Source organism: Oncorhynchus tshawytscha, linkage group LG18 (assembly GCF_018296145.1).
Source record: "Oncorhynchus tshawytscha isolate Ot180627B linkage group LG18, Otsh_v2.0, whole genome shotgun sequence".
Taxonomy (NCBI): Eukaryota; Metazoa; Chordata; class Actinopteri; order Salmoniformes; family Salmonidae; genus Oncorhynchus; species Oncorhynchus tshawytscha.
The window spans coordinates 12,623,955-12,651,260 of record NC_056446.1 but is presented as its reverse complement, the minus strand read 5'-3'; the positions used below and the strand labels follow the sequence as shown (position 1 = coordinate 12,651,260).

At 44.1% G+C, this 27,306-nt stretch overlaps 1 protein-coding gene across 5 annotated transcripts in view; it reads left to right on the top strand.

Moving 5' to 3' along the window:
- LOC112217514 (ephrin type-A receptor 7) overlaps window positions 1-25,905 on the top strand; it is a 76,936-nt gene extending 51,031 nt beyond the window's left edge. Inside the window, exons 6-17 of one of the 5 annotated variants that reach the window (XM_024377839.2) lie at window positions 8,658-8,782; window positions 12,536-12,704; window positions 13,412-13,520; window positions 14,512-14,567; window positions 16,524-16,637; window positions 17,092-17,277; window positions 18,982-19,043; window positions 19,431-19,640; window positions 19,962-20,111; window positions 21,670-21,863; window positions 22,619-22,774; window positions 23,039-25,905. In XM_024377839.2, the coding sequence (XP_024233607.1) occupies window positions 8,658-8,782; window positions 12,536-12,704; window positions 13,412-13,520; window positions 14,512-14,567; window positions 16,524-16,637; window positions 17,092-17,277; window positions 18,982-19,043; window positions 19,431-19,640; window positions 19,962-20,111; window positions 21,670-21,863; window positions 22,619-22,774; window positions 23,039-23,153 (1,646 nt within the window). In that variant the 3' untranslated portion in view covers window positions 23,154-25,905. Of the gene's footprint in view, window positions 1-8,657; window positions 8,783-12,535; window positions 12,705-13,408; window positions 13,521-14,511; window positions 14,568-16,511; window positions 16,638-17,091; window positions 17,278-18,981; window positions 19,044-19,430; window positions 19,641-19,961; window positions 20,112-21,669; window positions 21,864-22,618; window positions 22,779-23,038 lie in introns of those variants that run through there. The other 4 variants (XM_024377840.2, XM_024377838.2, XM_042300661.1 and 1 more) reach the window with 4 other exon arrangements.
- The last annotated feature ends 1,401 nt before the right edge of the window (window positions 25,906-27,306 follow it).

Sequence of the window (27,306 nt, the reverse complement as noted above, 5' to 3'; positions counted from 1 at the left end):
CAAGGGTGGTGGTGTTTGTCTCTTTATTAACAACAGATCTCTAATATTAGGAAAGTCTCAAGGTTGTGCTCACCTGAGTATGAATACCTCATGATAAGCTGCAGACCACACTGTTTACCAAGAGAGTTTTCATCTGTATGTTTCGTAGCTGTCTATTTACCACCACAAACCGATGCTGGCAGTAAGACCGCACTCCATGAGCTGTATAAGGCCGTAAGCAAACAAGAAAATGCTCATCCAGAGGTGGCGCCCCTAGTGGCCGGTGACTTTAATGCAGGAAAACTGCAATCTGTTTTACCACATTTCTACCACCTGTGCAACTAAAGGGATAGAAACTATAGATCATCTTTACTCCACACAGAGACACATACAAAGCTCTCCATTTGACAAATTGGACCATAACTCTATCCTCCTGATTCCTGCTTACAAGCAAAAACTCAAACAGGAAGAACCAGTGACGCACTCAATATGGAAGTGGTCCAATGAAGCGGATGCTAGGGATACAGGGATTCATCCGATGACATAGAGGAGGTTACCACATCAGTCACCGACTTCATTAATAAGTGCATCGAAGACGTTGTCCTCACAGTGACCGTACGTACAGGACCAGGCAAAAGTTTGGACACGCCTACTCATTCAAGGGGTTTTCTTTATTTTTTAAATTCTACATTGTAGAATAATAGTGAAGACATCAAAACTATGAAATATCACATATGGAATTATGTAGGTACCAAAAAAGTGTTAAACAAATCAAAATATATTTGAGATTCTTCAAAGTAGCCCTTTGCCTTGATGACAGCTTTGCACACTCTTGGCATTCTGTCAACCAGCTTCACCTGGAATGCTTTTCCAACAGTCTTGAAGGAGTTCCCACATATGCTGAGCACTTGTTGGCTGCTTTTCCTTCACTCTGCAGTTCAACTCATCCCAAACCATCTCAATTGGGTTGAGGTCGGGTGATTGTGGAGGCCAGATTTCAAGCAAATCACCCTAGTCCCTGTACCTAAGAACACCAAGGTAACCTGTCTAAATGACTAACACACTGTAGCACTCACATCTGTAACCATTCACATCTGTGGACATCCTGACGGGCCGCCTGCTGGTGGTCAGGGTAGGCATCAACACATCCGCCATACTGACCCTCAAGGGTTTTGTGCTCAGTCCCCCCCTGTACTCCCTGTTCACCCACGACTGCATGGCCGCGTACGACTCCAACACCATCGTTAAGTTTGCCGAAGACACGATGACGAGGAGACAGGTCAAAGACCTGGTTTATAGGGAGGAGGTCATAGAACTGGCCTATAGGGAGGAGGTCAGAGACCTGGCCTATAGGGAGGAGGTCAGAGACCTGGCAGTGTGGTGCCAGCACAACAACCTCTCCCTCAACGTGGGCAAGACAGAGGAGATGGACTACAAGAAAAGGAGGGCAAAATATACCCCCATTCACATCAACGGTGCTATGGTATTGTGGGTCGAGACCTTCAAGTTCCTCGGTGTCCACATCAACAACCTATCATGGTCCGAACACAGCAACACAGTCGTGAACAGCGCACAACAATGCCTTTTCCCCTTCAGGAGGCTGAAAAGGTTAGCATGGGCTCTCAGATCCTCACAAAAAGTTCTACAGCTGCACCATTCATAGCAACTTGACTGCTCGGCATCCGACCGCAAGGGGCTACGGAGGGTAGTGTGTACGGCCAGTACGTCACTGGTGCCGAACTCCTTGCCATCCAGGACCTTTATACAAGGCGGTGTCAAAGGAAGTGGTCAAAAACTCCAGCCACCCAAGGCATAGACTGTTGTCTCTGCTACCGCACGGCAAGCAGTACCGGAGTGCCGAGTCTGTGACCAAAAGGCACCTGAACAACTTCTGCCCCCCGAGCCATAAGACTGCTGAACAGTTAATCAAATGGTTACTCAGACTATTTACATTGACCACTATATTACTTATTTATTTATCTGAATTGTTTTGCACTGACCCTCTTGCGCTGGCTCTATGCACTCTCACTAGACTCAACCCACACACTCACGCATACCACGCACACACACACACACACACACACACACACACACACACACACACACACACACACACACACACACACACACACACACACACACACACGCAAACACACGCAAACACACACTCACGCATACCACGCACACACACACACACACACACACACACACACGCAAACACACACTACACACACTCACGCATACCACGCACACACACACACACACACACGCAAACACACACTACATACGCTCACACATACAAAACACACAAACACATGCATATTGACGCCACACTCACACATAGACACACTTTACATAAGTTGCTGCTACTCATTTTATTATGTCTTGATTGCCTAGTCACTTTTACCCCTGCCAACTTGTACATATTTTATCACCTCAGTTACCTCAATGACCTCATACCCCTGCACATTGACTCGGTACTGACACTCCTTGTATATGACCTCGTTATTTATTGTATTTGTTGTGTTTATTGTGTTGCTCTTTCCTTTTTTTATTCATCATATATGTGGCTTACTTTTTAACTCTGCACTGCTGGGAATGGGCTCGTAAGTAAGCATTTCACTGCAAAGTCTACACCTGTTGTATTCGGGCACACGTGACCAAAAACATTTGATTTCAAATGTCCCTGTTGTCAGAAGATTTCCTGTCTGTTGCGCAGAGCCTGTTGAAGAATAGATGCAGCAATCTACCCCTTGTATTGGATTTAAATGCTGCCAAGTAGCTGTGGCTTTTAGGATGGTATACGGTAAGTCATCTAGTATAATCAATCAACAGTGTGGGCGTAAGATACTCAAGCGTGACTTCAGTAGTTTTGGTAATTAAAAGACGAGTAGTTTATAGCCTAGATTTGGTTCACAAGCCGAGCGGAGGAGCAGAAAGAAAGAAGCTTCGTTAACGAGCTGCCATTTTTTTTTTCTGCCTCTGACACGGCTTTCGCCACTGTAGACTTACTCAGAACCAACCGGCTGAGTGAAAGAAGCGGATATTAAAATGTCCCTGCATAATGTATTCATGAAGGTTTTCAAGTGCGGCACGTGAGAGAGAGAGAGAGAGAGTAGGTTTCTGGATCAGTTAGCTTTACAGGGGAGGTGTTGGGGGGGGTCACTAATAAGATCTATAATATTGCAGAGTGAGCGATTGCACAAATGCTTTCCCCCAAACAGTCACTTAGAGACAGGCATAACACTTATACCATTTTCTGGTACACTAAGCCCCTCAGGTATGTTAAAAGTCTCAGAGTGGCTGACTGGGTTCTGGCCTCCATAATTTGAGGTATGTCGTTAATGGCTGTCACAGGGTGCTGCCTGAGTAGTAATCCACAGGGGAGAAGCCGGTTCTTAAAGGCCAATGGTACCCTTTACTTTTTGGAATTACTATCCTGGAATTAGGGTTTTCTCTCCTGTGGAACTGATCTGCAAATTGTTTGTCTCTATGTCACCCATGGCTGAGTGAGGGAGGGAGGGAGGTGAGGGAGGGAGGCGAGGGAGGGGAGGGAGCGGTGAGATGGAGGAGTTACATTTTTTGGGCTGCTGGGTGACTGACTGAATCATAGCAGCAGAATGCCTAAGGCCAGAGGGGGCTAAATGAGGTGAAGCTGATGATGAGGTCTGGTTGTGTGTGTCACAGTGTTACAACTCATCATAGAAACACCTCAGTATAATTACAGATCTCAGACAAGAGACTGAACGTCTCAATCTATTTTATTGGCTTTGTCATGTTTTCTTTGAGGAACGGTGGCTCACGCAAGCTGCTGCTGCTGTCCTAGTTTAGCTGAAAAGAGGGAGAGAGCGAGAGAGAGACACACAATAGCCAGCGTCTTCGTTCAACCTCCAAACAAATAGTCGGAGGCAAGTAACCGACAGTAAAGTGTAAAAAGATCCAATTACTGAGCTACAAGTGCTTTCAGCTGTACAAATGTCACTTTAGATTGCATCTATCTATATATCTACCCACATCAATGGCTGCTGAAATCCTCCCAGGGTAATTGACACGTTTATATGAAAACAAAATGCCAGAGCAGAACCTCAGGGAGGAACACACACTAGAGGTGTCTTGAGGCAGTTCTAAACTCAAACCAGGACTTACATCAATCAGGAGAAGGGAGGCTGTCTGCACTTATTAAAGGGCTAGTCACATGACAGGGTGCAGAGAACAAGCATCAAAGCCGGTCCAAGTTAAGCTGCCCTAACCACTTGTTGTGACTCCGGAAAGGAAAACTTAATTGTCCCTGTAACTGCCCGGCCATCGTGAGAAGGATATATTGTTCACGTGTTTTGGTTGGGTTGATGGGATTATATGTGACATGTCAAAACAGGGGGTTGTGACAGGGTCTTTGGTGTCCACTGTCCACCGTGTGCATTATTGTCAGGAATGCAGATGAGCCCGAACAAGGTTTTAATCCAGCAGCAGTCATTAGCGGGGAGGGCATCTTAAAACAAATCTGGGGTCAGGCCGTGTTAGGGCAAAGAGAGCGCCGAAAGCTCCTCTCCCACCGGGTCACTGAGCAGCATGACACCGAAACATCAGCACTTTATCTACTTTTAGCTCCAACACCAACCTTCCTTCCCACACAATCAGGGTTCTTTCCTCCCCTCCTTCCGATGAGGAATTCCTTTGCCATCTCATCTTATAGGATATAAGGATATACTTTATATCCGGGGTAGTCAACTACTATTTTAGAAGGTCCGTTCACACATTTTTCTTAGATGTCAAAGGTTCGGATTAATATTGTCGTTTATCGGCGTAGTAACAAACCCCAACCTCGTAACCCATTTGACCTCAAACTGTTCCCACCCCTCTTGTGGGCTTGGAGAAGATTTGCCATTTTTAAACTCATTCCCGGCAATTCAACACCATGCCATGGGGCAGATAGAACATTTTGCAGTTTTAAAGCAAATTTCCGCCAGTTCTACACATTTTGCCATGTCTTGTGTGTTTTGATACCACGAAATCAATGGGGACCCCTGGGGGTCGAGGTCACTGGATACATAATCTGGCTGTGAAAACTACAATATTTAGATACAGTTGAAGTCGGAAGTTTACGTACACTTAGGTTGGAGTCATTAAAACTCGTTTTTCAACCACTCCACTAGTTTCTTGTTAACCTAACTATAGTTTTGGCAAGTCGTTTAGGATATCTACTTCTTGCATGACACAAGTAATTTTACCAACAATTGTTTACATACAGATTATTTCACTTATAATTCACTGTATCACTATTCCAGTGGGTCAGAAGTTTACGTACACTAAGTTGATTGTGCCTTTAAACAGCTTGGAAAATTCCCAAAAATGATGTCATGGCTTTAGAAGCTTCTGATAGGCTAATTGACATCATTTGAGTCAATTGAAGGTGTACCTGTGGATGTATTTCAAGGCCTACCTTCAAACTCAGTGGCTCGTTGCTTGACATCATGGGAAAATCAAAACAAATCAGCCAAGAACTCAGAAAAACAATTGTAGACCTCCACAAGTCTGGTTCATCCTTGGGAGCAATTTCCAAATGCCTGAAGATACCACGTTCATCTGTACAAACAATAGTACACAAGTATAAACACCATGGGACCACGCAGCCGTCATACCGCTTAGGAAGGAGACGCGTTCTGTCTCCTAGAGATGAACGTACTTTGGTGCAAAAAGTGCAAACCAATCCCAGAACAACAGCAAAGGTCCTTGTGAAAATTCTGGAGGAAACAGGTACAAAAGTATCTGTATCCACAGTTAAATGAGTCCTATATCAACATTACCTGAAAGGGCGCTCAGCAAGGAAGAATCCACTGCTCCAAAACCGCCATAAAAAAGCCAGACTACGGTTTGCAACTGCACCTGGGGACAAAGATCTCACTTTTTGGAGAAATGTTCCCTGGTCTGATGAAACAAAAAAAAGAACTGTTTGGCCATAATGCCCATAGTTATGTTTGAAGGAAAAAGCGGGGGCCTTGCAAGCCAAAGAACACCATCCAAACCGTGAAGCACGGGAGTGGAGGTGCTTTGCTGCAGGAGGGACTGGTGCACTTCACAAAATAGATGGCATCATGAGGCAGGAACATTTGGTGGATATATTGAAGCAACATCTCAAGACATCAGTTACAGGAAGTTACAGTTTGGTTGCAAATGGGTGTTCCAAATGGACAGTGACCCCAAGAATACTTCCAAAGTTGTGGCAAAATAGCTTAAGGACAACAAAGTCAAGGTATTGGAGTGACCATCACAAAGCCCTGACCTCAATCCCATAGAAAATGTATGTGCAGAACTGAAAAAGCGTGTGCGAGCAAGGAGGCCTACAAACCTGACTCAGTTACACCAGCTCTGTCAGGAGGAATGGGCCAAAATTCACCCAACTTATTGTAGGAAGCTTGTGGAAGGCTACACAAAACGTTTGACCCAATTTAAACAATTTAAAGGCAATGCTACCAAATACTAATTGAGTGTATGTAGACTTTTGACCCACTGGGAATGTTGTTGAAAGAAATAAAAGCTGAAATAAAAAATTCTCTCTCCTATTATTCTGCCATTTCACATTCTTAAAATAAAGCGGTGATCCTAACTGACCTAAAACAGGGAATTTTTACTAGGATTAAATTTCAGGAATTGTGAAAACTGAGTTTAAATGTATTTGGCTAAGGTGTATGGACATTTCTGACAGGTTAAAAATTGCTTTTTGTTATGTCAGTGAATAACATAACAAGAGGTTAACTGCCGGTTCACTAGCAAATTAATTTCAAATTTGAACCTTGTTCAGAAAGTGAAAAGCCCAATTGAGTTCCTAAAAATGTGATTTTTGTGTTTTGTCGGGACCCTCGGTCCATATTGAACCCGTTCTGGGGCCGAATCCGAACTGCGGTCCGCCAGTTGAGCATGGCTGCTCAATATTGTTAGCAATTTAAGCTTGGAAGTAGATGGTCATGCTCTCCTGTCCTTAGTGATGCTCTCAGTGATTCTCTCCAGTGGTTCTCTCCAGTGATTCTCTCCTGTGATTATCTCCCCAGAACAAAGGGACAGGATCTTGTTTTATTACCCAGCACTAGGCTGTGGTTGACCAATTAGAAGTCCTTGCAGTACAACTGGGCCAATGGCCAAATAACAAGTACCGTATTTCAGGCTCACTGTATAGACAAATTCCTGCCATGACTCTGACCCATTGATAAGTAATTCCCCATTACAGAAAAAAAACACTATTTCCATTGATTGTTAATTCTATTGACTTGTCATCTTCTTGACCTCTTTTCCTCCGTCTCTGGGTTGTGTATTTTCCGACATATTCTTACAATATCAATAACTTAACGTTCAACGAGGACTATTTTCCATTTTCTGTTGAAGTTTCGGAGTTGAACCGCATCGGTCATAATTTGTGGTTCTGTGAAAATAAAAGCGTAATTTCATTCAGAAGCCAGCTGGCCTTGAGGCACGACTGTGTGGTTGATACTGTAGATGGGAGTAGGGTATCAGCCGTCAATCTGTCCGTCTTCAAGCTCACACCACCAATGAGCAATGCATGCCCCATCTGCACAAATATCGGAATTCAATGTCTTGGGTTTATTATCTTTGCTTAAAGAAAGGCGTCTATGTGTTTACTTCCTCTTGCTTAACTGTGGACATTTATTTATTTATTTTTTTAAATGTGTGAGAATTTCAATATTCAGAGCTGCTACAATGTACAATTACAATCGTAACTTCATAGCTCGTCACACCAGGTGCAGCAACAATACACTGTCTGTGCAGTAGACGTAGATAAAAATAGACCAACTTTCAGAGTTCATGCCCAGTGCAACAGATAATTACTCAGCTATAAACTAGGTGTCACAAGGTAACAGGTACATTTCTCCGAAATGCTTTTTGAATGCCTCTGCCATGTGGGAGAATAAGTGCTGCCTGTTCCATCCGGAGTATCAACGGAATTAATTAAACTTAATTGTCATTCATAACCCACGTTCCAGTTTTACACTGGTTGAGATAACGCTATCTTCCGCTGTTTCGACAGTAATTGAAATTTCCATTATGAGGTGTAAACATTTTAAAAGTGGCCATGTGAATATTCATCAGAGTGGTGGCAAAGCCACGAGGGCCACAGAAAGACTGTTGTTTAGCAGCTAGTGGAGGAGTGTGTGTGTGTGTGTGTGTGTGTGTGTGTGTGTGTGTGTGTGTGTGTGTGTGTGTGTGTGTGTGTGTGTGTGTGTGGACATGTTTAACTATACTTAAGGGGACCAGAAGTCCCCACAAGAATAGTAAACAATTTTTTTTTGACCAAATGGGGACATTTTGTTAGTCCCCACAAGGTCAAGTGCTATTTCTAGGTTTAGGGTTAGGGTAAAGTTTAGATTTAGGTTTAGGGGTTAGGGAATATAGGATTTTGAATGGGACTGAATTGTGTGTCCCTACAAGGTTAGTTTGCAAGACGTGTGGTGTGGTGTGGTGTGGTGTGGTGTGGTGTGGTGTGGTGTGGTGTGTGTGTGTGTGTGTGTGTGTGTGTGTGTGTGTGTGCGTGTGTGTGTGTGACAATGTGAGTTTGAGAAAGTAAAAGAAGTATACTTAGTTGAGAAAGACTCCAGCACACAGGTGCCACGATGTGAGTTGTGAGTATGTTTGCCCATCACGTATTGACACACTCCTTTTTCCAACAGCTCCCTCCCAAGTCAGTGAAGTCATCAAGGAGAGAGTGCAGCAGCGCAGCATCCAGCTCTCCTGGCAGGAGCCTGAGCAGCCCAATGGGGTCATCACCGAATATGAGATCAAGTACTACGAAAAAGTGAGTGTGTGATGCCCCGCTGAATCCATTAATGTTTGAGAGAGAGAGAGACAGTCTGTCTGTCTGTCTGATTGTGTGTGGTAGCTTTGAACACATACCAACTCTGGCTCTCCTCAACCCTCTCCCCCTATCTCTCTCCTGTTCTTCTTAGTTTCATTTAGCCTACTCTTCATTTTGCATTATATCTGCAAGACGCTGCGAGTGGAATCAGCAGGATTCTGCGAGTGCGTTCCTTTGTCTCAAAATTGAATGAGATGCTCATAAGATTTTAATCAGTCCCTGGTCCTTCACAGCCACCCACACACACGCATGCCAGGCAGCACACACTTCATTGCACTACCTTGCCAGCATTAACAATCTCTTACTGTATCTTCCCTCGCCCCCTCATATATAATAGAGCTCCCGTGTACTTTAACTCTGAACAGATGAGTGAGGAGGTTGATGAGGTTGAGGAGAGTGGGTTTAACACAACAAATCAAAGGGCTAGATTCCATGGCTCCTGAGGTTCCAGACCCTGTTGAGCACGACCTCTCAGGCTGCCAGGAATCAGTCTCCTGTGTCACGTACTGTGGCTGTAGTCTGCCCAGCTGTAAAATTGGAAACAAGCATGACTTCTCTCCTAATAGTCTTTGGCATTCCATTTGGTGTTTTTGCCGACAAAATAATTTACAGATCAACAGCAAAATACACAGTACACGCAGTCTGTAGATTCCAGACGGATTCCGAGCCTGGCATCGCAGAGTTTCTTTTCTGCCTATTGGCTTTGATAGAAAGCGTTTACAGCAGTGACTCTCACTCAACTGGTGGTCACAGGAGGATTTTAAGGGGTTGCGGGACTTGTGCAAGTATATATATATATATATATATATATATATATATATATATATATATATATATATATACATAAAAGATAGAATAATAAAACACAAAAAACATGACTTTGCTAGGTAAACGCTGCACTAAAACATTTATTTTGAAAGGATACCGCCGCACCGCTTATTGGTGCAGACTGTACACGTGCAGCGCGTCCTCAGTGGTGAAAAGGCTAGCTACACTCTGACTCGCAGGGTTTCGCGCTGCACACACTCACTGACCAATACAATAATGTCCTCGCCCCACACACACACAATGATCCAATTAAATGACAGATTTCCCGACACACACACACACACACACACACACACACACACACTGATCCAATAAAAATTTCATTCTGCCACATTGTTTTGTTTTAAATGTGACACGTCCAATCAGATAATACAGATTTTCTTCAGACAGCTGGCTTGATTGACAGCTAACTATGCAGATGTGTTCTGCAGGCATTGCACGTGTTGATAGTTAGCTGTCACTTAACTCATGTAGGCTAGCTGTCAGAGTAAAATCATGGACAACTTTTTAAAACATGCAGCTCCGACTTCATCTTCTGCTGCTTCCAACAACCTGCTCATTCCATGGTTTTTCTTTAGTTTGACTATTTTCTAGAATAATATTTTGTAGAATAATATGGAATCATGTAGTAACCAAAAAAGTGTTAAACAAATCCAAATCTATTTTATATTTGAGATTCTTCAAAGTAGCCACACTTTGCCTTGATGACAGCTTTTGACTGGTACTGTGTATAGAAGACAGGCAGGGTGAGTGTAGACCGCAGTGCGTCCTATGCAATGAGCTGTTAGCTAATGATAGCATCAAACCCTCCAAAATGAAAAAGCATCTGGACACCAAGCATCCAAGCCACAAAGATAAGACAGCTGACTTTTTAAAAAGGAAAATGTCAATATCTGGAGGCCTCACAAGATTCATTGAAGAACATATGCAAGGTACAAGAAAAAGCACTTCACGCATCATACCTTGTGGCCCAGCGCATTGCTAAGTGCAGAAAAGCCCACACCAGCACAGAGGATCTCATACTCCCTGCTGTGGTTGATATGTGCACTGAAATCGTGGGAGAGTCAGCCGCCAACAAACGTAAAACCACACCCCTATCCAATGACACCACGAGGAGGAGAATCCAGGACATGTCTGACGACGCAATGCACCAGACATCACAGCGCATCAGTGCAAATGGCCATTACGCACTGCAGCTTGATGAATCCACAGATGTGGCCAACCATGCAATTCTAATGGTCTATGTCAGACACGTCTTGGGTAATAACTTCGAGGAGCAGTTCCTTTTTAGTGCTGATTTGCCCACCACCACCACTGCAGAGGATATCTTTAACACAATGGATATGCTCCTGGGCTCCGTGGGATTGGTGTGTCGGTGTGACCACTGATGGGGCAGCTGCCATTACGGGAAAGCAGCAGCAGGTGCTTTATCATGCAGAGGTCCGCTGGCTTTCCAGGGCTAAAGTGTTGGGTCATTTTTGGGTCGTTTTTATGATCTTCGAGTCGGAGATTACTGAGTTTCTTTCGGAAAACAAGTCACCTCTGGCTGAACATTTCGATTGTGAGGAATAGCTAGTGCAGGTAGCCTACCTGCCAGATATTTTTGATCATCTGAATTCGCTCAGTGTGTCAATGCTGGGGAGGGGGCACAATCGATGTGAACAGAGGGTCAAAGTAGATGCCTTCAAGGTGAAGCTCACCGTTTGGGCAAGTCACGTTTCTAACGGAAGGATTGACATGTTTCCCAATGCCGATGTAGAGATTCCGAATCTGGTCAACAAAGCGCACGGCGACACACTGAAGAAAAAAAAAACATTGAACAGCATCTTGTCAAGTTGCAGGGAAAGTTTTGCAACTGCTTCCCGGAGGAGAACAGGAGACAAGACGACTGGATACGGGAGCCCTTTCGAGTGGAGATGGGAAGCGTCACGTTGCCGAGCAACGAAGAGGATCAGCTGGTGGAGCTGTCGATTGTTTGCGGACTGAGCATGCGTCTCCCGGGAAACGAGTATCCTGCTCTCGCCTTTCATGCAATTAGAATCATGCTACCGTTCAGCACTACCCATCTGTGTGAAAGTGGCTTTTCTGCTAGGGCCATGCTGAGAACTAAAAGCAGAAACAGACTGGACAGCCAGCATGTCCTCCGAGTTGACCTGTCAACCATCACCCCAGTTTCAATAAACGTATCAAACTGAAGAAACATTCCAGCTTTCTCACTGATAGGCCACACACACACAATAAATGTTGGGTCGCGATTCAATTGTCATTGTCAAAACATTTATGTTAAGGCCTCCCGGGTGGCGTAGTGGTTAAGGGCGCTGTACTGCAGCACCAGCTGTGCCACCAGAGACTCTGGGTTCGCTCCCAGGCTCTGTCATAACTGGCCGCGACCGGGAGGTCCGTGGGGTGACGCACAATTGGCCTAGTGTCGTCCGGGTTAGGGAGGGGTTGGCCGGTAGGGATATCCTTGTCTCATCGGTCACCAGTGACTCCTGTGGCGGGTCGGGAGCAGTGCGCGCTAACCAAGGTTGCCAGGTGCATGGTGTTTCCTCTGACACATTGGTGCGGCTGGCTTCCGGGTTGGATGTGCGCTGTGTTAAGAAGCAGTGCGGCGTGGTTGGGTTGTGTATCTGAGGACGCATGACTTTCAACCTTTGTGTCTCCCGAGCCCGTACGGGAGTTGTAGCGATGAGACAAGATAGTAGCTACTAAAACAAATGGATACCATGAAATTGGAGAGAAAACGGGGTAAAAAAATTTTTTTTAAATATATATATATGTTACAAAAATGGCTGTATCTTGGTGTCTATGATTGACAGGACTAATTTAACATAACACAAAGCCAATGTCTGTTCATCTCTAAAGGACCAGAAGGATCGCATCTACTCCACAGTGAAGTCCAGGTCCACGTCAGCCACAGTGAACAACCTGAAGCCCAGCACTGCCTACGTGTTCCAGATCCGAGCCTTCACCGCGGCCGGCTACGGCACCTATGGACCCCGGCTGGAGGTCACCACCAAGGAGGAGGCCTCAGGTACCAGCAGAACACATGCATGGGCGTGCACACACGAAAGGCACGCACGGACACACGCATGAGCACACACACACTCTATAGAGATGATTAGTGTGTTCAGACCTTCGCCGAGTTACTGCTGATCTCATAGCTCCAATTTTTCCTTTTAGAAATATGCTTGAGGATCGTCCACAAGGAGCAGTAGGTCTCAACTAAAGTGGCAGGGCTCAGAAATCATTGCTGTCCTCTCTCGCTGGTGTTTATATAGCAACTGAACTCACTTGATTTAAAATGCAAGAATTCTCCCAGTAATGCACCGTTTGCACTGACAACAGAAAGTGCCACTGCACCCATTCTTTTGAGCAATTGGTGGTTTGTCAATGCAAATAGTCTAGCAGTTTAATGTGTCTCTGAATGGGAGACAATCCAACCTGAATGTGTCGTTGTTTCAGGAGAAGGGCACCAGCATTACCATCTGGGACTATTAAGCCCACTTTCTGAAACAGTGGAGCCGTGCATGCGGAGGCTAGAAATAGAACTAGACACCCTTGTCTCTGTGGTAAAGGGCGAGAAGGGGGTTATCAGTCTCCCCGCTCACTCCTCATTGGTTCTATTATGCCCTGTAGATTCCAACGTCTGATGTGCTGAAAGTTCACACTGTGTGCCCTTTGTGTGTGTGTGTGTGTGTGTGTGTGTGTGTGTGTGTGTGTGTGTCCCTCTCCAAGCAGCCACCATTGTCTCCAGCGAGCAGAATCCCGTCATCATCATCGCGGTGGTGGCCGTGGCGGGGACCATCATCCTGGTCTTCATGGTGTTCGGCTTCATCATTGGGAGAAGGTACGCTCTCGCGGGCCCCATTGACTCTCCGCTGCTGTGAGTCTCTGCTTGTCAATTAGCCTTACTGTCACTCACTGGCCTCCATAGCCGTGGAGTCAGGCCACCACACACCACACGCACCCATCATCTGTGGCATGCTGTGCTAATGGTTTGTGATGCATCATTTTCCCCAGTCCTCACACTGTGAAGAAAAACGGGCCGTATTTCTTTTTTTGCATGTCTTTTTGTTGTTGTTCTAATGGATCCATTATAGAGACAAGTGGACTCTAAAATGAAAGGTTTTTGCTCATATTTCTGTGTGCGTGCGAGTGAGAGGGTGACGGCGCGTGCGTGTCCGTGTGCGCGTGCCTGTCCGTTATAACCCATGTGTTTGTGTATGTATGTGTGTGCATGTGTTACATCTGTGGTGTTTATATGCAGTAAATCACTCAGGTAGGATGAAGTACTGTCTGTCAGTGCTTCTTGCCATCTCCTACCAGAGCAACCGTCCTGTGTGTCAGTCACCATTACCGCCATTTCCTGGTGCGCTCCTCCTATGATGCTTCATTACTGTTATGGATAGCATTTCATCACAGCATGCCTTACATGGGGGTAGAGCCTTGTGCACATGGAATCTTTATATACATTTGACATATGAACCTGCATGTCAACTATGTGTGACTTGGATGTTTCCCATCCATCCATTTTTCAGTTTGCCAGCAAACACTATTGCAATTAATTACCTGCTTGAGGGTGCATTCAATACATCAGTGTTGCAAATGAACATTACAAGGAATGCTGATCAGTCTTTTACAGAGAACAGCATGTAGTAGTACCACACGAGGGTACTTTAGTTCAACTTCAGCAGCCACACTTTGTTCCCATCCCTCTCCGCTGGTACTGTATCTGTATAGACAGCGTCATGGCTGCATTAAGATTTGAGCAAAACAGACTGCCTTCTGCCTCTGCCCAATCAGTTGATTGTGTGTCCCTCTACCTCCCTCCCTGTCAGACACTGTGGCTACAGCAAGGCGGACCAGGAAGGAGACGAGGAGCTGTATTTCCAATGTGAGTCCCTTCTTTCCCCGCCAGCTCACACGCACACATTGAAACACCTCAACTACAGCACGGCCTCGCCGCGACACGGGAAATGGGTCCAACAACAAGGCCCCCCCGCGCCGTAATGTTTGATCCCTTTCATTTGATAGGTTTTTATTCGAATGAAAGACGGGAACCCTCGCACGAGCATCTGTTTGCGATTTAATGGACAAATCTGTTGAGATGAGGACATTAGGCCTAGTTCCAAACTGCAAATACATGCGTATGAGATTTGCGAGAGAGCCGTGAGCCAGGGCTGAGCTCAAAGTGATAAGTCTTCATTAAAAATGAAAAACCCCTAACTTTTCAGGCTCTTTCGTATGCTCGGCGTATACTGTTCGTCTCCCGGTGTTCCTCGGCGTAGAGATAGAGATACATTCACTCTATCCTAAGGTTCTCCTTCCACACTCCTTTAACCGACACACACACACACCACACCACCCTGTCCTAACGATGCCCCTGGAGATGCAGCCGCAGACATCTGCCCAAGCGAAGCCGTAATGATCTGTTGCTGGAGGCAAACTGACGATTTGGAAACAAAGGTTCAGGGTGTCGGCATGGCCACAGCGGTAGAAAGAGGGCTGTGTTGGCGTTCCACGGTCCTTCGGCTGCTAAGTATCTGACAGATCAAGCTGTAGGAAGGCACAGGCCCTCTTGCTAAAAACACTGGGTGATGAAAACACAAACAAGAGCGCTCCGCTGTTGTTGGGCCTAATAGAGGGACTTGCTCTACAATATTAAATGAGGAAACGCTGCCAGGGCGACAGAAGCCAGATAGTGCGTGAATTCAACATGTAGGCTTAATTTGTCCGCGGTGTAGCGCGAGCAGTCGTGATAAGACGTCTCCCTATCAGATCCAGTGACAGCTTGGATGGACGAAGCAATTATAGGAGCGAGTGGAGGGAAATATCAGCTGCCATCGCTGGAGCTCCTAGCTGGAAAACAATGCATAGTGTTTGTTAGTGAATGGGCCAATATGGCTTTCCGGGACGCAAACAGAGGATATTGCATTTTTTTTTCTTCTGCTTGTCGTTATTGAGCCCGGAGCTGATTAGTAATTTAATTATGGTGTTTTGGTGTGTCTGTTCTCTCCTTGTATGTTATTGTCTTCAGCTATATGCATCTCATTAAATAGCTTGTGGTATGGAAGTTGGCAGGTTATGTTGTAATTAGGGGGGGATTTGATATGAACAAATTAGGTCAGCGGGAACACACTCATGTACCATAACAGTGTAATTTATGAGTGTGGTGTTATATACATTTCTTTCTCAAACCACGGTCAGCTAAATGCTTATGTTTCTTTGTACTACCCATTTGCCCTACGTGTGCGTGAATAGGTACGAGTCATTCCAGTATCTTTGTGTTACTTCGTATTTTACGGCGATATATGATTCGGGAACATGTATTCGTTGTACTGATCTAACTGTGATATAACTGCAGTCACCATTACCCGGGCCGTACGATCCAGGAGGTTAATCAAGCCACAGAAACAACCGTAGGAAAATAACTTGCATTTATGACGGGCATTACTGTGTATCAGGGTCTGTCTAACAAACTCTTCATTCGCTGGCAGAGCTTGATAGACTGAGCTAGCTCCAAACCCCCTGTTCCGTATAGCAGACAACCTTGGCGGGCAACTCTCATTCTGGGCTGCTCAAATCTTTGTTGGTCCTTTTGTGAGAAGGTTGAGAAGAAAATATTAATGACGTTGTCATTTCTATCGGAGGAAAAATAAAAAAGGGGGGGAAAGAGTAAATGTCTGGTATAAGGGTGTTTGCAGAAAAGAGCTTTTGAGCTTTAGCAATTCCTTCTGAATGGTTGCCGTTGGTTATGGTGTGTCTGACAAGCGCCCGGTCGGCCCGGCATGCTGTATGCATATTTAATCGTAACAGTAATCCCCTTACCTTTCTACAGTTAAATTTCCAGGCACCAAAACATACATTGACCCTGAAACCTACGAGGACCCGAACAGGGCTGTCCATCAATTTGCCAAGGAGCTGGACGCGTCCTGCATTAAGATTGAGCGAGTTATTGGGGCAGGTGAGTCTGGCTGGTGTCTCCCAGCTCTCTCTGTTTAGTCATACCGTACACTCATACATCACAATGACAGCCACATATTTACACTTTGAATGGGGACACGGTTTATCCTCGCTGTATATTGATAGGGCAATTGCAAAAAGGGGGGGGGGGGTTCATTGCAGTTAATGTGTGGGCCTGCATCTTTTTAAAAGGTACGACAATAGCAAAGATGCTTCACGGCTGATGAATTGCTGCCACATCAGTTTTAGAGATGCAGTCAATGAGAGTATCTATATATCCACAGCTTGAGCATAACAATATGTTCTACTCCAATTTATTATCTCCTGCAGCACAGCTGTTTTCTCTGAGCATACACTAAGCACTTTGTAAAAAAAAAGTGCTCGTTTGCTCCTTTGCTCGTTTTTCTGAAGGTTCATGACCCATGAGTGGTTTTGTCTCTTTGTCCGTCTCACAGGAGAGTTTGGGGAGGTGTGTAGTGGACGGATGAAGCTCCCAGGGAAACGGGACATGTCAGTGGCCATTAAAACCCTGAAGGTGGGCTACTCAGAGAAACAAAGGAGGGACTTCCTGTGTGAGGCCAGCATTATGGGCCAGTTTGACCATCCCAATGTTGTCCATCTGGAGGGAGTGGTGACCAGAGGTAAGGACTGCATTCTCTCTCAAACACACACACACACACACACACACATACACACACCTACAACTGCAGCAAGAAAGTAAAGCAAGTGCACTCAAAGACCATTCTTAATATGTACATACACTATATATACAAAAGTATGTGGACTCCCCTTCAAATTAGTGGATTGGGCTATTTCAGCCACATCCATTGCTGACAGGTGTATACACAGCCATGCAATCTCCATAGACAAACATTGGCAGTAGAATGGCCTTATTGAAGAGCTCAGTGACTTTCAACATGGCACCCATCAAAGGATGCCACCTTTCCAACAAGTCAGTTTGTCAAATTTGTCAAATTCTTGTGGCTGAATGGAAGCAAGTCTCCGTAGCAATATATAGTGGAAAGCCTTCCCAGAAGAGTGGAGGCTGTTATAGCATCAAAGGGGGACCTACTCCATATTAATGCCCATGATCTTGGAATGGGATGTTCAACGAGCAGGTGTGCACATACTTTTTTTTTTCTAGACCAAAAGTATTAATAATGGACTTGCTTCCATTCAGCCACAAGCGCATTAGTGAGGTCAGACACTGATCTTGGCCGATTAGGCCCGGCTCACAGTCTGCATTCCAATTCATCCTAAAGGTGTTTGATGAGGTCAGGGCTCTGTGCATGCCAGTCAAGTTCTTCCACACCAATCCCGACAAACCATTTCTGTATGGACCTCGCTTTGTGCATGGGGGCATTGTCATGCTGAAAGAGGAAAAGGCCTTCACCAAACCAAGCACAGAATCGTCTAGAATGTCATTGTATTCTGTAGCATTAAAATGTCCCTTCAAAAACAGCCCCAGGCCATTATTCCTCCTCCACCAAACTTTACTGTAGGCACTACGCATAGAGGCAGGTAGTGTTCTCCTGGCATCCACCAAACCTAGATTTGTTCGTTGGACTGCCAGATGGTGAAGCATGATACACCACTTCAGATGTTTCCACTGCTCCAGAGTCCAATAGCAGCGACCTTTACACCCCTCCAGCTGACGCTTGGCATTGCGCATGGTGAACTTAGGCTTGTGTGCGGGTGCTTAGCCATGGAAACCCATTTCATGAAGCTCCCAACAAAAAGTTATTGTGCTGTCTTTGCTTCCAAAGGAAGTTTTACACGCTACTCGATTCAGCACTCGGCGGTCCCGTTCTGTGAGCTTGTGTAGCCTACCACTTTGCGGCTGAGCCGTTGTTGCTCCTAAACGTTTCCACTTCGCAATAATAACACTCACAGTTGACCGGGGCAGCTCAGAAATCTGCCCTGCTAGACGAACCGACTTGTTGGAAAGGTGGCATCCTATGACGGTGCCACGTTGAAAGTCACCGAGCTCTTCAGTAAGGCCATTCTGCTGCCAATGTTTGTCTATGGAGATTGCATGGCTGCATGCTCAGTTTTCTACAGCTGTCGGCGACGGGTGTTTGCTGAGACAGCCAAATCCGCAAATTTGAAGGGGTGACCCCAAACTTTTGTACATGTAGTGTTTCTGATAAAGTTAGGCTTGCTCCCTGGTTTATATTGTCTCATTTAGACAGCCTAATATAAGGAACAGATATTAACACTTAATTACAAACCAATGAAGGAAATGGTTCAATATAACACTAAAGGCTGAAATGTAATTTAGCAAGCCGTTAATAAACCATTTTTTGTTGTTGTTGTCAAATAATGGATGTCACCCTTGTTTTCAGGCAAACCGGTGATGATTGTGATTGAATATATGGAAAACTGCTCGTTAGATGCTTTTCTCAGGGTGAGTACCTTTCAACGTGTTCAATGCTCCCCAGTGGAGCAGCGGCACTGCGTCTCAGTGCAAGAGGCGTCACTATTGTCCCTGGTTTGAATCCAGGCTGTATCATATCCGGCCGTGATTGGGAGTCCCATAGGGCGGCGCCACAACTGGCCCAGCGTCGTTCGGGTTTGGCCGGGGTAGCCTGTCACTGTTCTTAACTGACCTGCCTAGTTAAATGAAAGGTTCACTGTAAAAATAAAAAAAAGTCAACTGCAACTCCCTTACCAGTTATGTGTAATACAGTATGTTCGCATTAAGAGTTCCATATTCTATAAATAATACCACTGCAATGACTTTGTGAACTGAGCGGATTTTGCTTAGCTGACTGTTTTCCTCTGTTGTGTACAGAAACACGATGGTCAGTTCACAGTGATCCAGTTAGTGGGGATGCTGCGGGGCATAGCAGCGGGGATGAGATATCTCTCCGACATGGGGTATGTCCATCGAGATCTGGCTGCACGAAACGTACTTGTCAACAGCAATCTCGTATGTAAAGTGTCTGACTTCGGCCTGTCAAGAGTGATCGATGACGATCCCGAGGCTGTCTACACAACAACGGTGAGTCAATTAAACCAGCCCCGTATTGCTTTCCCTGCCTAGACTCCCTGAGCTCTCTCTGAACACTCAAATCAAGCCAACAGCCAGTGCATGGGAATGGAGTATAAACTACGCATGCATGCCCATGCATGTCTGGGCCTAGTTATTCAATATGCAAGGCCTGCAGTCTCTTTGGTGAAGTTTTAGCTTTGAACGTTTGGAAGTTTTGCTGACCCTGTGTGCAAAGTTGTAACTCTATTCTAATTGATGTTTTAGGGGAAGATGCAGGATATAATGAATTTGATCTTTACTCCAGCCACTGACCTGCATTTTACTGAACAGGGTGGAAAGATACCTGTTCGATGGACAGCAATGGAAGCCATCCAGTATCGTAAATTCACTTCCGCTAGTGATGTGTGGAGTTATGGCATTGTCATGTGGGAGGTCATGTCCTATGGGGAACGGCCTTACTGGGACATGTCAAATCAAGATGTGAGTTGCTCTGTTACACAAAGTCAATCATTCATAAAAATACATGTCAGGTTTCGCATGTTACTCGGAGACTGGCTATCGTATTACAGAATGGACAGAATTAGCTGAATTCTTAGGACTGATTCAAACGTGAGCCACAATTACTATTTAGAGTTGAATGAGGAGGATTGTTAGGTATTAATTCATTCTGTTTTAATCCGAGATTGATATTCATCGAATGCTGTTATATGATAATATAAAGAAACAGACTGGATACTTGGCATACAAAATACTCTTTGGACTTCAAAACGGCTCTGAACCTTTATACTGAGTTATGATAATTGAACCCTTACTTGTCAGAGTTCAATAATGCCGGAGCTATCTAGTTAGTCATGTAGAACTCTCAGTTTTAGCTGCGGCCGTTGCTTTGTTTCAGGCTAAATTGGAACAGATGACACATTGCAAATCTGTTCACCGTGCTGATCGTAAAAGTGGCTTTAGAGGGGTTTGGTCGCCGATTTGAAAGTCAGTAATGGTGATACTTAAGCGGTAAAAGGGTTTAAGTTGCCGCTGTTTGCAAGTACTTGTCTGAAAGATGCTCCAGTGGTAGTTTTCTCCCGTGGCGAAGTTAAAGATGACATAATCCAGTAGGACAAACAGTCTTCTCCTCAGCAGAAAGACTAAATAGGATTATATTACGCTCAGCTCCTCCTAATGGGAAGCCTGCTGATTGAACAATCAGCTGTTAGAAATGCTAAACATGATTGGTTATGGAAGAAGCTTGACAGGCATCAATGTCAGAGATTACAGTTCCTCTGTCAAGATGTTGGCAAACAGCTCCTTTGACACTTTTTCTTCCGTAGCTCAGTCTTGTTTGAATAGCCCTGACAGGAATAACAGATGAACATGTGCAGAAAATAAACAAACTCACATTCCCCGAAATAGAGGAAGAGACGGTTGAGTCTCAAATCAAAGGTGCCCATTGCCCCTAATGTTTAAAGTTCTCACGCCGTTGACTTTCAATGGACTTTGTTTTTAGCTATTGACAGAGTGAGAATAGATGTAGCTTGAAGATATGCAACTTTGTGTGTTTTCATTATTCATTAGACCTGTGTAAATGCAGTCTATTGATGGGACAAAGAGTACAAACAATATGAAGGATGCATCTAAGGGAAAACAGAGCCACTGTTTGCTTAATTAATTACAATCAGGTCTATTTGTATAGTATGACAGGCATGGGCAGGTGTTCTAGAGACCCATCTCTGTACCAGACAGGGCCACTAGATGCTACTCTCAATATATCCTAATTTGGGTCTTGCTACACTGGGTCCTTGGGTCTCACCGTCATCTTAACAAGCTGAAACTGAGTGATCACATCTGGTTAGGCCTGTTTCTTCTCAAAGCACCACTTCTGTAAATAGGGAACCACACAAGACTTGTACTGACACTTCCTGTTTACAAACATCTTGATTAGAGAATGAAATGGAAAGAACTGTAGTGAATGGTGACTTGTGTTAATGTGGTGGTAATCGTAGTGGTAATAGCCCTTAAAGACTTGCCTGTGTTTTGGTTTTCCCAGGTGATAAAGGCCATAGAGGAGGGGTACCGCCTCCCTGCTCCCATGGACTGCCCTCCAGGCCTGCACCAGCTAATGCTGGACTGCTGGCAGAAAGACAGGGCCGATCGTCCCAAATTTGATCAAATAGTTGGCATCCTCGATAAGATGATTCGCAATCCCAATACCTTGAAAACCCCGGTGGGAACCTGCACGAGGTAAGGAAAGCTTGTCTCATTAAACCCTGTAACTGAGCACTACACAACTCCACTGGAATAAATTAGCAGCTTCAGTTAGAACATTTGACCAAAGTAGCTGTAAGTCTATGGAAGTATGTATTGCTTCTTCATATTTCTTTTCTATGGAGCTACATTAGTGGACAATCCAAAGCATCCAGGGGTTGATTTATCCACAGGAGTTCACAGATGAAAGATAAATCCCGGAGAATCAATAAGCCAAAGCAGCTTCCATGGCTTTATGGTCAATAGCAGGGCTTTTAAATCAATCCCTGTAATGAGTTCCTGGGGTTTTTAAGTGCTGTGGGAACTCTGGAGCCCTCTGGGACATTTGTCAAATTAATTGTATTTACATTCAGAACACAATCTCCCTGGGTGAGATTGACAGTGTAACCCCCCCTACCCCCCCAAAAACTGTTAGAAAGTGCTTCCATTTTTGAAGGCCATTTTGTGGAGGTTTGAAGTAAAATTACCATCCATATGATGTTGAGGGTTTTTGATAGTTACTTAGCACACACATTTGTTTGAAAAAGAGGATCAGATGGCATTGGCACTTTTGAATTTGACATCGATTGAAATTTTTTGAAAATGTGTTAATTTCTTTTTCACATGCAATTTACTGTTATGTCTTTGGCTGTCTTTTGTGTCTTGCTCCCGGCTCAGTTTGTGTTTGTTATTATGGGAATGTTTCAGTTTTCGCACGAGACGTTAATGGCTTCCTCTTGCACATCCAACAGGCCGATTAGTCCCCTGTTAGATCAGAGCACACCAGACTTCACTACTTTCCGCTCGGTGGGGGAGTGGCTGGAGGCCATCAAGATGGAGAGATACAGAGACAACTTCACCGCCGCTGGCTACAGCTCACTGGACTCTGTGGCCAGGATGTCAATTGAGTAAGGAACCTGAACTTTAAAACACGTGTGGAGGTCAAATCCAATATAGCCAGTTCGGTCATAGAATTATTTTCTCATTCAATATCCTTGGACATGGCAGTACTGCATTTTTATTTCATCATTGTGATTCATAAACAAGCCTGTCATGTTTTCAGATCTATTTCTCCGTTAATGAAATACCTGGTGCTGCTATACGCCACGGGATATTTTGAGCCTCTCTGTTGTCCACTGCTGTGATTTATCATTGGCCGTCTTGTCTTGCAGGGATGTGATGAGCTTGGGGATCAGTTTAGTGGGCCACCAGAAGAAGATCATGAGCAGCATACAGACTATGAGAGCCCAGATGCTGCATCTCCATGGCACAGGAATCCAGGTGTGATGACAGACTACAGTGCCCCCTGTGGACGGGCTATCTAGAGCAGCACTAAGGCAAAACCTCCCAGGATAATCATTGAAAATCATGTGACGTGAAGTCGTCTCCTTATCTGACTATTTTTTTTCCGGATGTTTCGGAATGAAATAATTCCTGTGATCCTTGGCGAAGGATTTTAACCCCTCTTTAGAACGGGTACTAAGGAGAGAAAGACAGAAAACTACCTGAACATGATGCCGAACTTAAAACGCTCTGAGGAACTCTCAACAACATATCAAAATAGAGATGGAGCTTTGGAAAATGAGTTTGATACGTAATTACCTTGTTCTTTTAACCTCGTGAATGATTTTATTTGTGCACCATGAAAATGGATTTCACTTTAAAAAAAAGGAAAAAGAAAGAAGATTACAAACAATTTGTTTATTCCCCTTGCGGTGGTTTTTCAGTATTTTCTTTACCAGTTTGTTCATTTTGTCAGTGTCAGGAGCCACAGTGATATGGTGTGGTACGTACAGTAATCTTTCATTTTTATTTTCCCCTTACAATTTTTTTCTTCTTTTTTTTAAATATATTTTGGACTTGACAACAGGGTAAACGCTCACATCCAAAAGGATGAGTATGGTGGTCTGAACATTTTGGTGGAGACGATTTCAAGGTACTTTGACCAGTTTGTCTTGAGACACTACTGGCTGTTTTAACTGTTTGCAGTGAGTTGTGTTTTTTTTCTTCCTGATGTTTTTGAAGTGAACAACGGTATGCTGCACCTCAGATAAGTGACTTCAGAGATAGTAGTGTTCTCTCGGTCGTTTGAAGCTTACAGGAGTGCTTTGCTTGTACGCATTTGCCTGAACACAGATGCTCCCATTTTGTGATGGAAAATCGGATTTCAAATTTGTATGTCGAAATTTTGAAACAGTACGACGCCAATCATTCAAGTTGATTTGAGATTGATCACAACTTTTATATCTAATATCAAGCATCAAAGTGGCAACATTCTTGACATGTTCATGTTTACCACATGAATCATTTGATCGTATTGTCCAATGTGCTTTCAATCTGAACTTTTGATTTCCGTTGTCGAATTCATCAATTGAACGTTTCCACAGATTGCTCTACAGAAGGATTGTATTGAAACTTAATGAGATGACTTGATCCACTGTAAATGGTGTTGCCATTGAAATGCCCCCCCCCCAAAAAAAAATGTTGCAGCAAATGGTATTTGTTTTGTATTTTAGTGAATACGGTGGTTGAGGGTGAATCTAGGAAATGCTGTGTATGCACTTTCTAGAAGTAATAATGCCTTAAAATGTGTTAGACTAATGTATTGACATTCTTTTTAGGCTATTCAATGGCAATGTTTTTTGCAGTTCAGTGAGACAGGTCTTGTGTCTGAATGGAAAGGTTCCCCATTTTCTTTGTGGTATCATTTCATGCAGGTTGACGTTTATTGTTACGAATCTTTCCCTGGAGGCAGAACTGAGCAGTTTCCGCTAGATGGGCCAGCTGCAAAATCCAAATTGGCTATATCGTAAAAATTCATGAAAACAAACATTCGCTTTTTGGTCTTAAATGAAGGTACGGGTTAGACATTAGGGTTAGCAGTGTGGTTAAAGGAAAGGAAAGGGAAAGGGGGATACCTAGTCAGTTGTACAACTGAATGCCTTCAACTGGAATGTGTCTTCCGCATTTAACCCAACCCCTCAAGGCTAGGGTTAAGGTTAGAGTTTAGGTTTAAAATCAGGTTTTATGACTTTGTGGTTGTGCAAGCTAGTGACCACCCTGCAGAGCTGCCTCCAAGGCAAGACTCATGAAAGTAAATGCCAACCTGCTCCATTCATCCTGAACTTGAAAATCATGCACACTTGCGTATGTTGAATTTCACGATTGATGATTGATGATTGACCAAACAAAGCAATAATTAGTCCATGTAGAAATGGTCCATCTCAGAGATTTGAAGGTGCTAGGTTTTACAGAAATGCCTGTTGTGCTGGGATAATATACCGGTATACTTAAGTTATCAAATCATTAAATAGTAATGCCACTTACGAAATGGTATCCCCGAATATGCTAATGACTTAATAACAAGGTCACAGTGTATGACTATATTTGGAACATATGGCTGTAACCGTGGGGTGAAATGACATTCAAGCAGCAGAGAGGCACACGCATTAGTCATGACATCATCCTTTCCATTGCACCACACTTAATTTGAAGGCCTTCAGTTTGGCATGAGGTACTTACAGCATCTAATAACCCAATATCATGATATATAGAAAAATCCTGATACTCCTTATTACGATGATCATACTGTGAAAATCACTTACCGTCCCAGCCCTAGCCATTCAGGAGAGCCAGGCAAACAGTATGGGTGATGTAACATGCATAAAAGTGTTTCCATGCTTTTTCCCCCCTTCCCCCCCCCTTTTTTTTTTTACTTCCCTGCCCCTTTGTATGCTAATCAGGGCACAGAGATTAGGAATGGGCTCTGCAAAGATGTGCTAAAAAAGCCAACCTAATGGTGCCATCAGTCTTCACCTTTTACAACAAAATGAATGTTATCATATATGTCTTCAGCAATGTATTATTCTCCGACGAATGGTTGGTTCACTCATTTCTTTCTCATTAAAAGTAAGGAAAATATAGATATTTCCAACTGCAGTTGTGTAAAAAAAAAATAGGGGGGTTTCACAGTATTTTGAACATAGAGTACCAGTCAAAAGTTTGGACACACCTAGTCATTCAAGGGTTTTTCTTTATTTTTACTATTTTCTACATTGTAGAATAATAGTGAAGACATCAAAACTATGGAAAAACACATATGGAATCATGTAGTAACCGAAGAAGTGTTAAATAACAGTTTAGATTTTAGATTCTTAAAAGTAGCCACCCTTTGCCTTTGACAGCGTTGCAGACTCTAGGCATTCTCTCAACCAGCTTCACCTGGAATGCTTTTCTAACAGTCTTGAAGGATTTCCCACATATGCTGAGCACTTGGCTGCTTTTCCTTCCCTCTGCGGTCCAACTCATCCCAAACCATCTCAATTGGGTTGAGGTCGGGTGATTGTGGAGGCCAGGTGATCTGATGCAGCACTCCATCAAATGCAGCACTCTTGGTCAAATAGACCTTACACAGCCTGGATGTGTGTTAGGTCATTGTCCTATTGAAAAACAAATGATAGTCCCACTAAGCCCAAACCAGATGGGATGGTATATCGCTGCAGAAGGCTGTGGTAGCCATGGTGGTTAAGTGTGCCTTGAATTCTAAATAAATCACAGACAGTTTCACCTGCAAAGCACCCCCGCACCATCACACCTCCTCCTCCATGCTTCATGGTGGATGCCACACATGCTGAGATCATCCATTCACCTACTCTGCATCTCACAAAGACAAAGACGATTGGAACCAAAAATCTAAAATTTGGACTCATCAAGGACAAATTTCCACTGGTTGAATGTTCATTGCTCATGTTTATTGACCCAAACAAGTCTCTTCTTCTTATTGGTGTCCTTTAGTAGTGGTTTCTTTGCAGAAATTCAACCATGAAGGCCTGATTCATGCAGTCTTCTCTGAACAGTTGATGTTGAGATGTGTCTGTTACTTGAACTCTGTGCAGCATTTCTTTGGGCTGCAATTTCTGAGGCTGGTAACTCTAATGAACATATCCTCTGCAGCAGAGGGTCTCTCTGGTTCTTCCTTTCCTGTGGTGGTCCTCATGAGAGCCAGTTTCATCATAGCGATTGATCGTTTTTGCAACTGCACTTGAAGAAATTTTCAAAGTTCTTGACATTTTCCATATTGACTGACCTTCATGTCTTAAAGTAATGATGGACTGTCTTTTTTCTTTTCTTATTTGACCTGTTCTTGCCATAATAAGGACTTGGTCTTTTACCAAATGGGGCTATGTTCTGTATACCACCCCTACCTTGTCACGACACAGCTGATTGGCTAAAACACATTGCAAAGGAAAGAAATTCCACAAATGAACTTTAACAAGGCACACCTGTTAACCCGAAATGCATTCCAGGTGACTACCTCATGAAGCTGGTTGTGAGAATGCCAAGAATGTGCAAAGCTGTCATCAAGGCAAAGGATGGCTGCTTTGAAGAAAATATATTTGGATTTGTTTAACTTCTTTGGTTACTACATGATTACATGTAT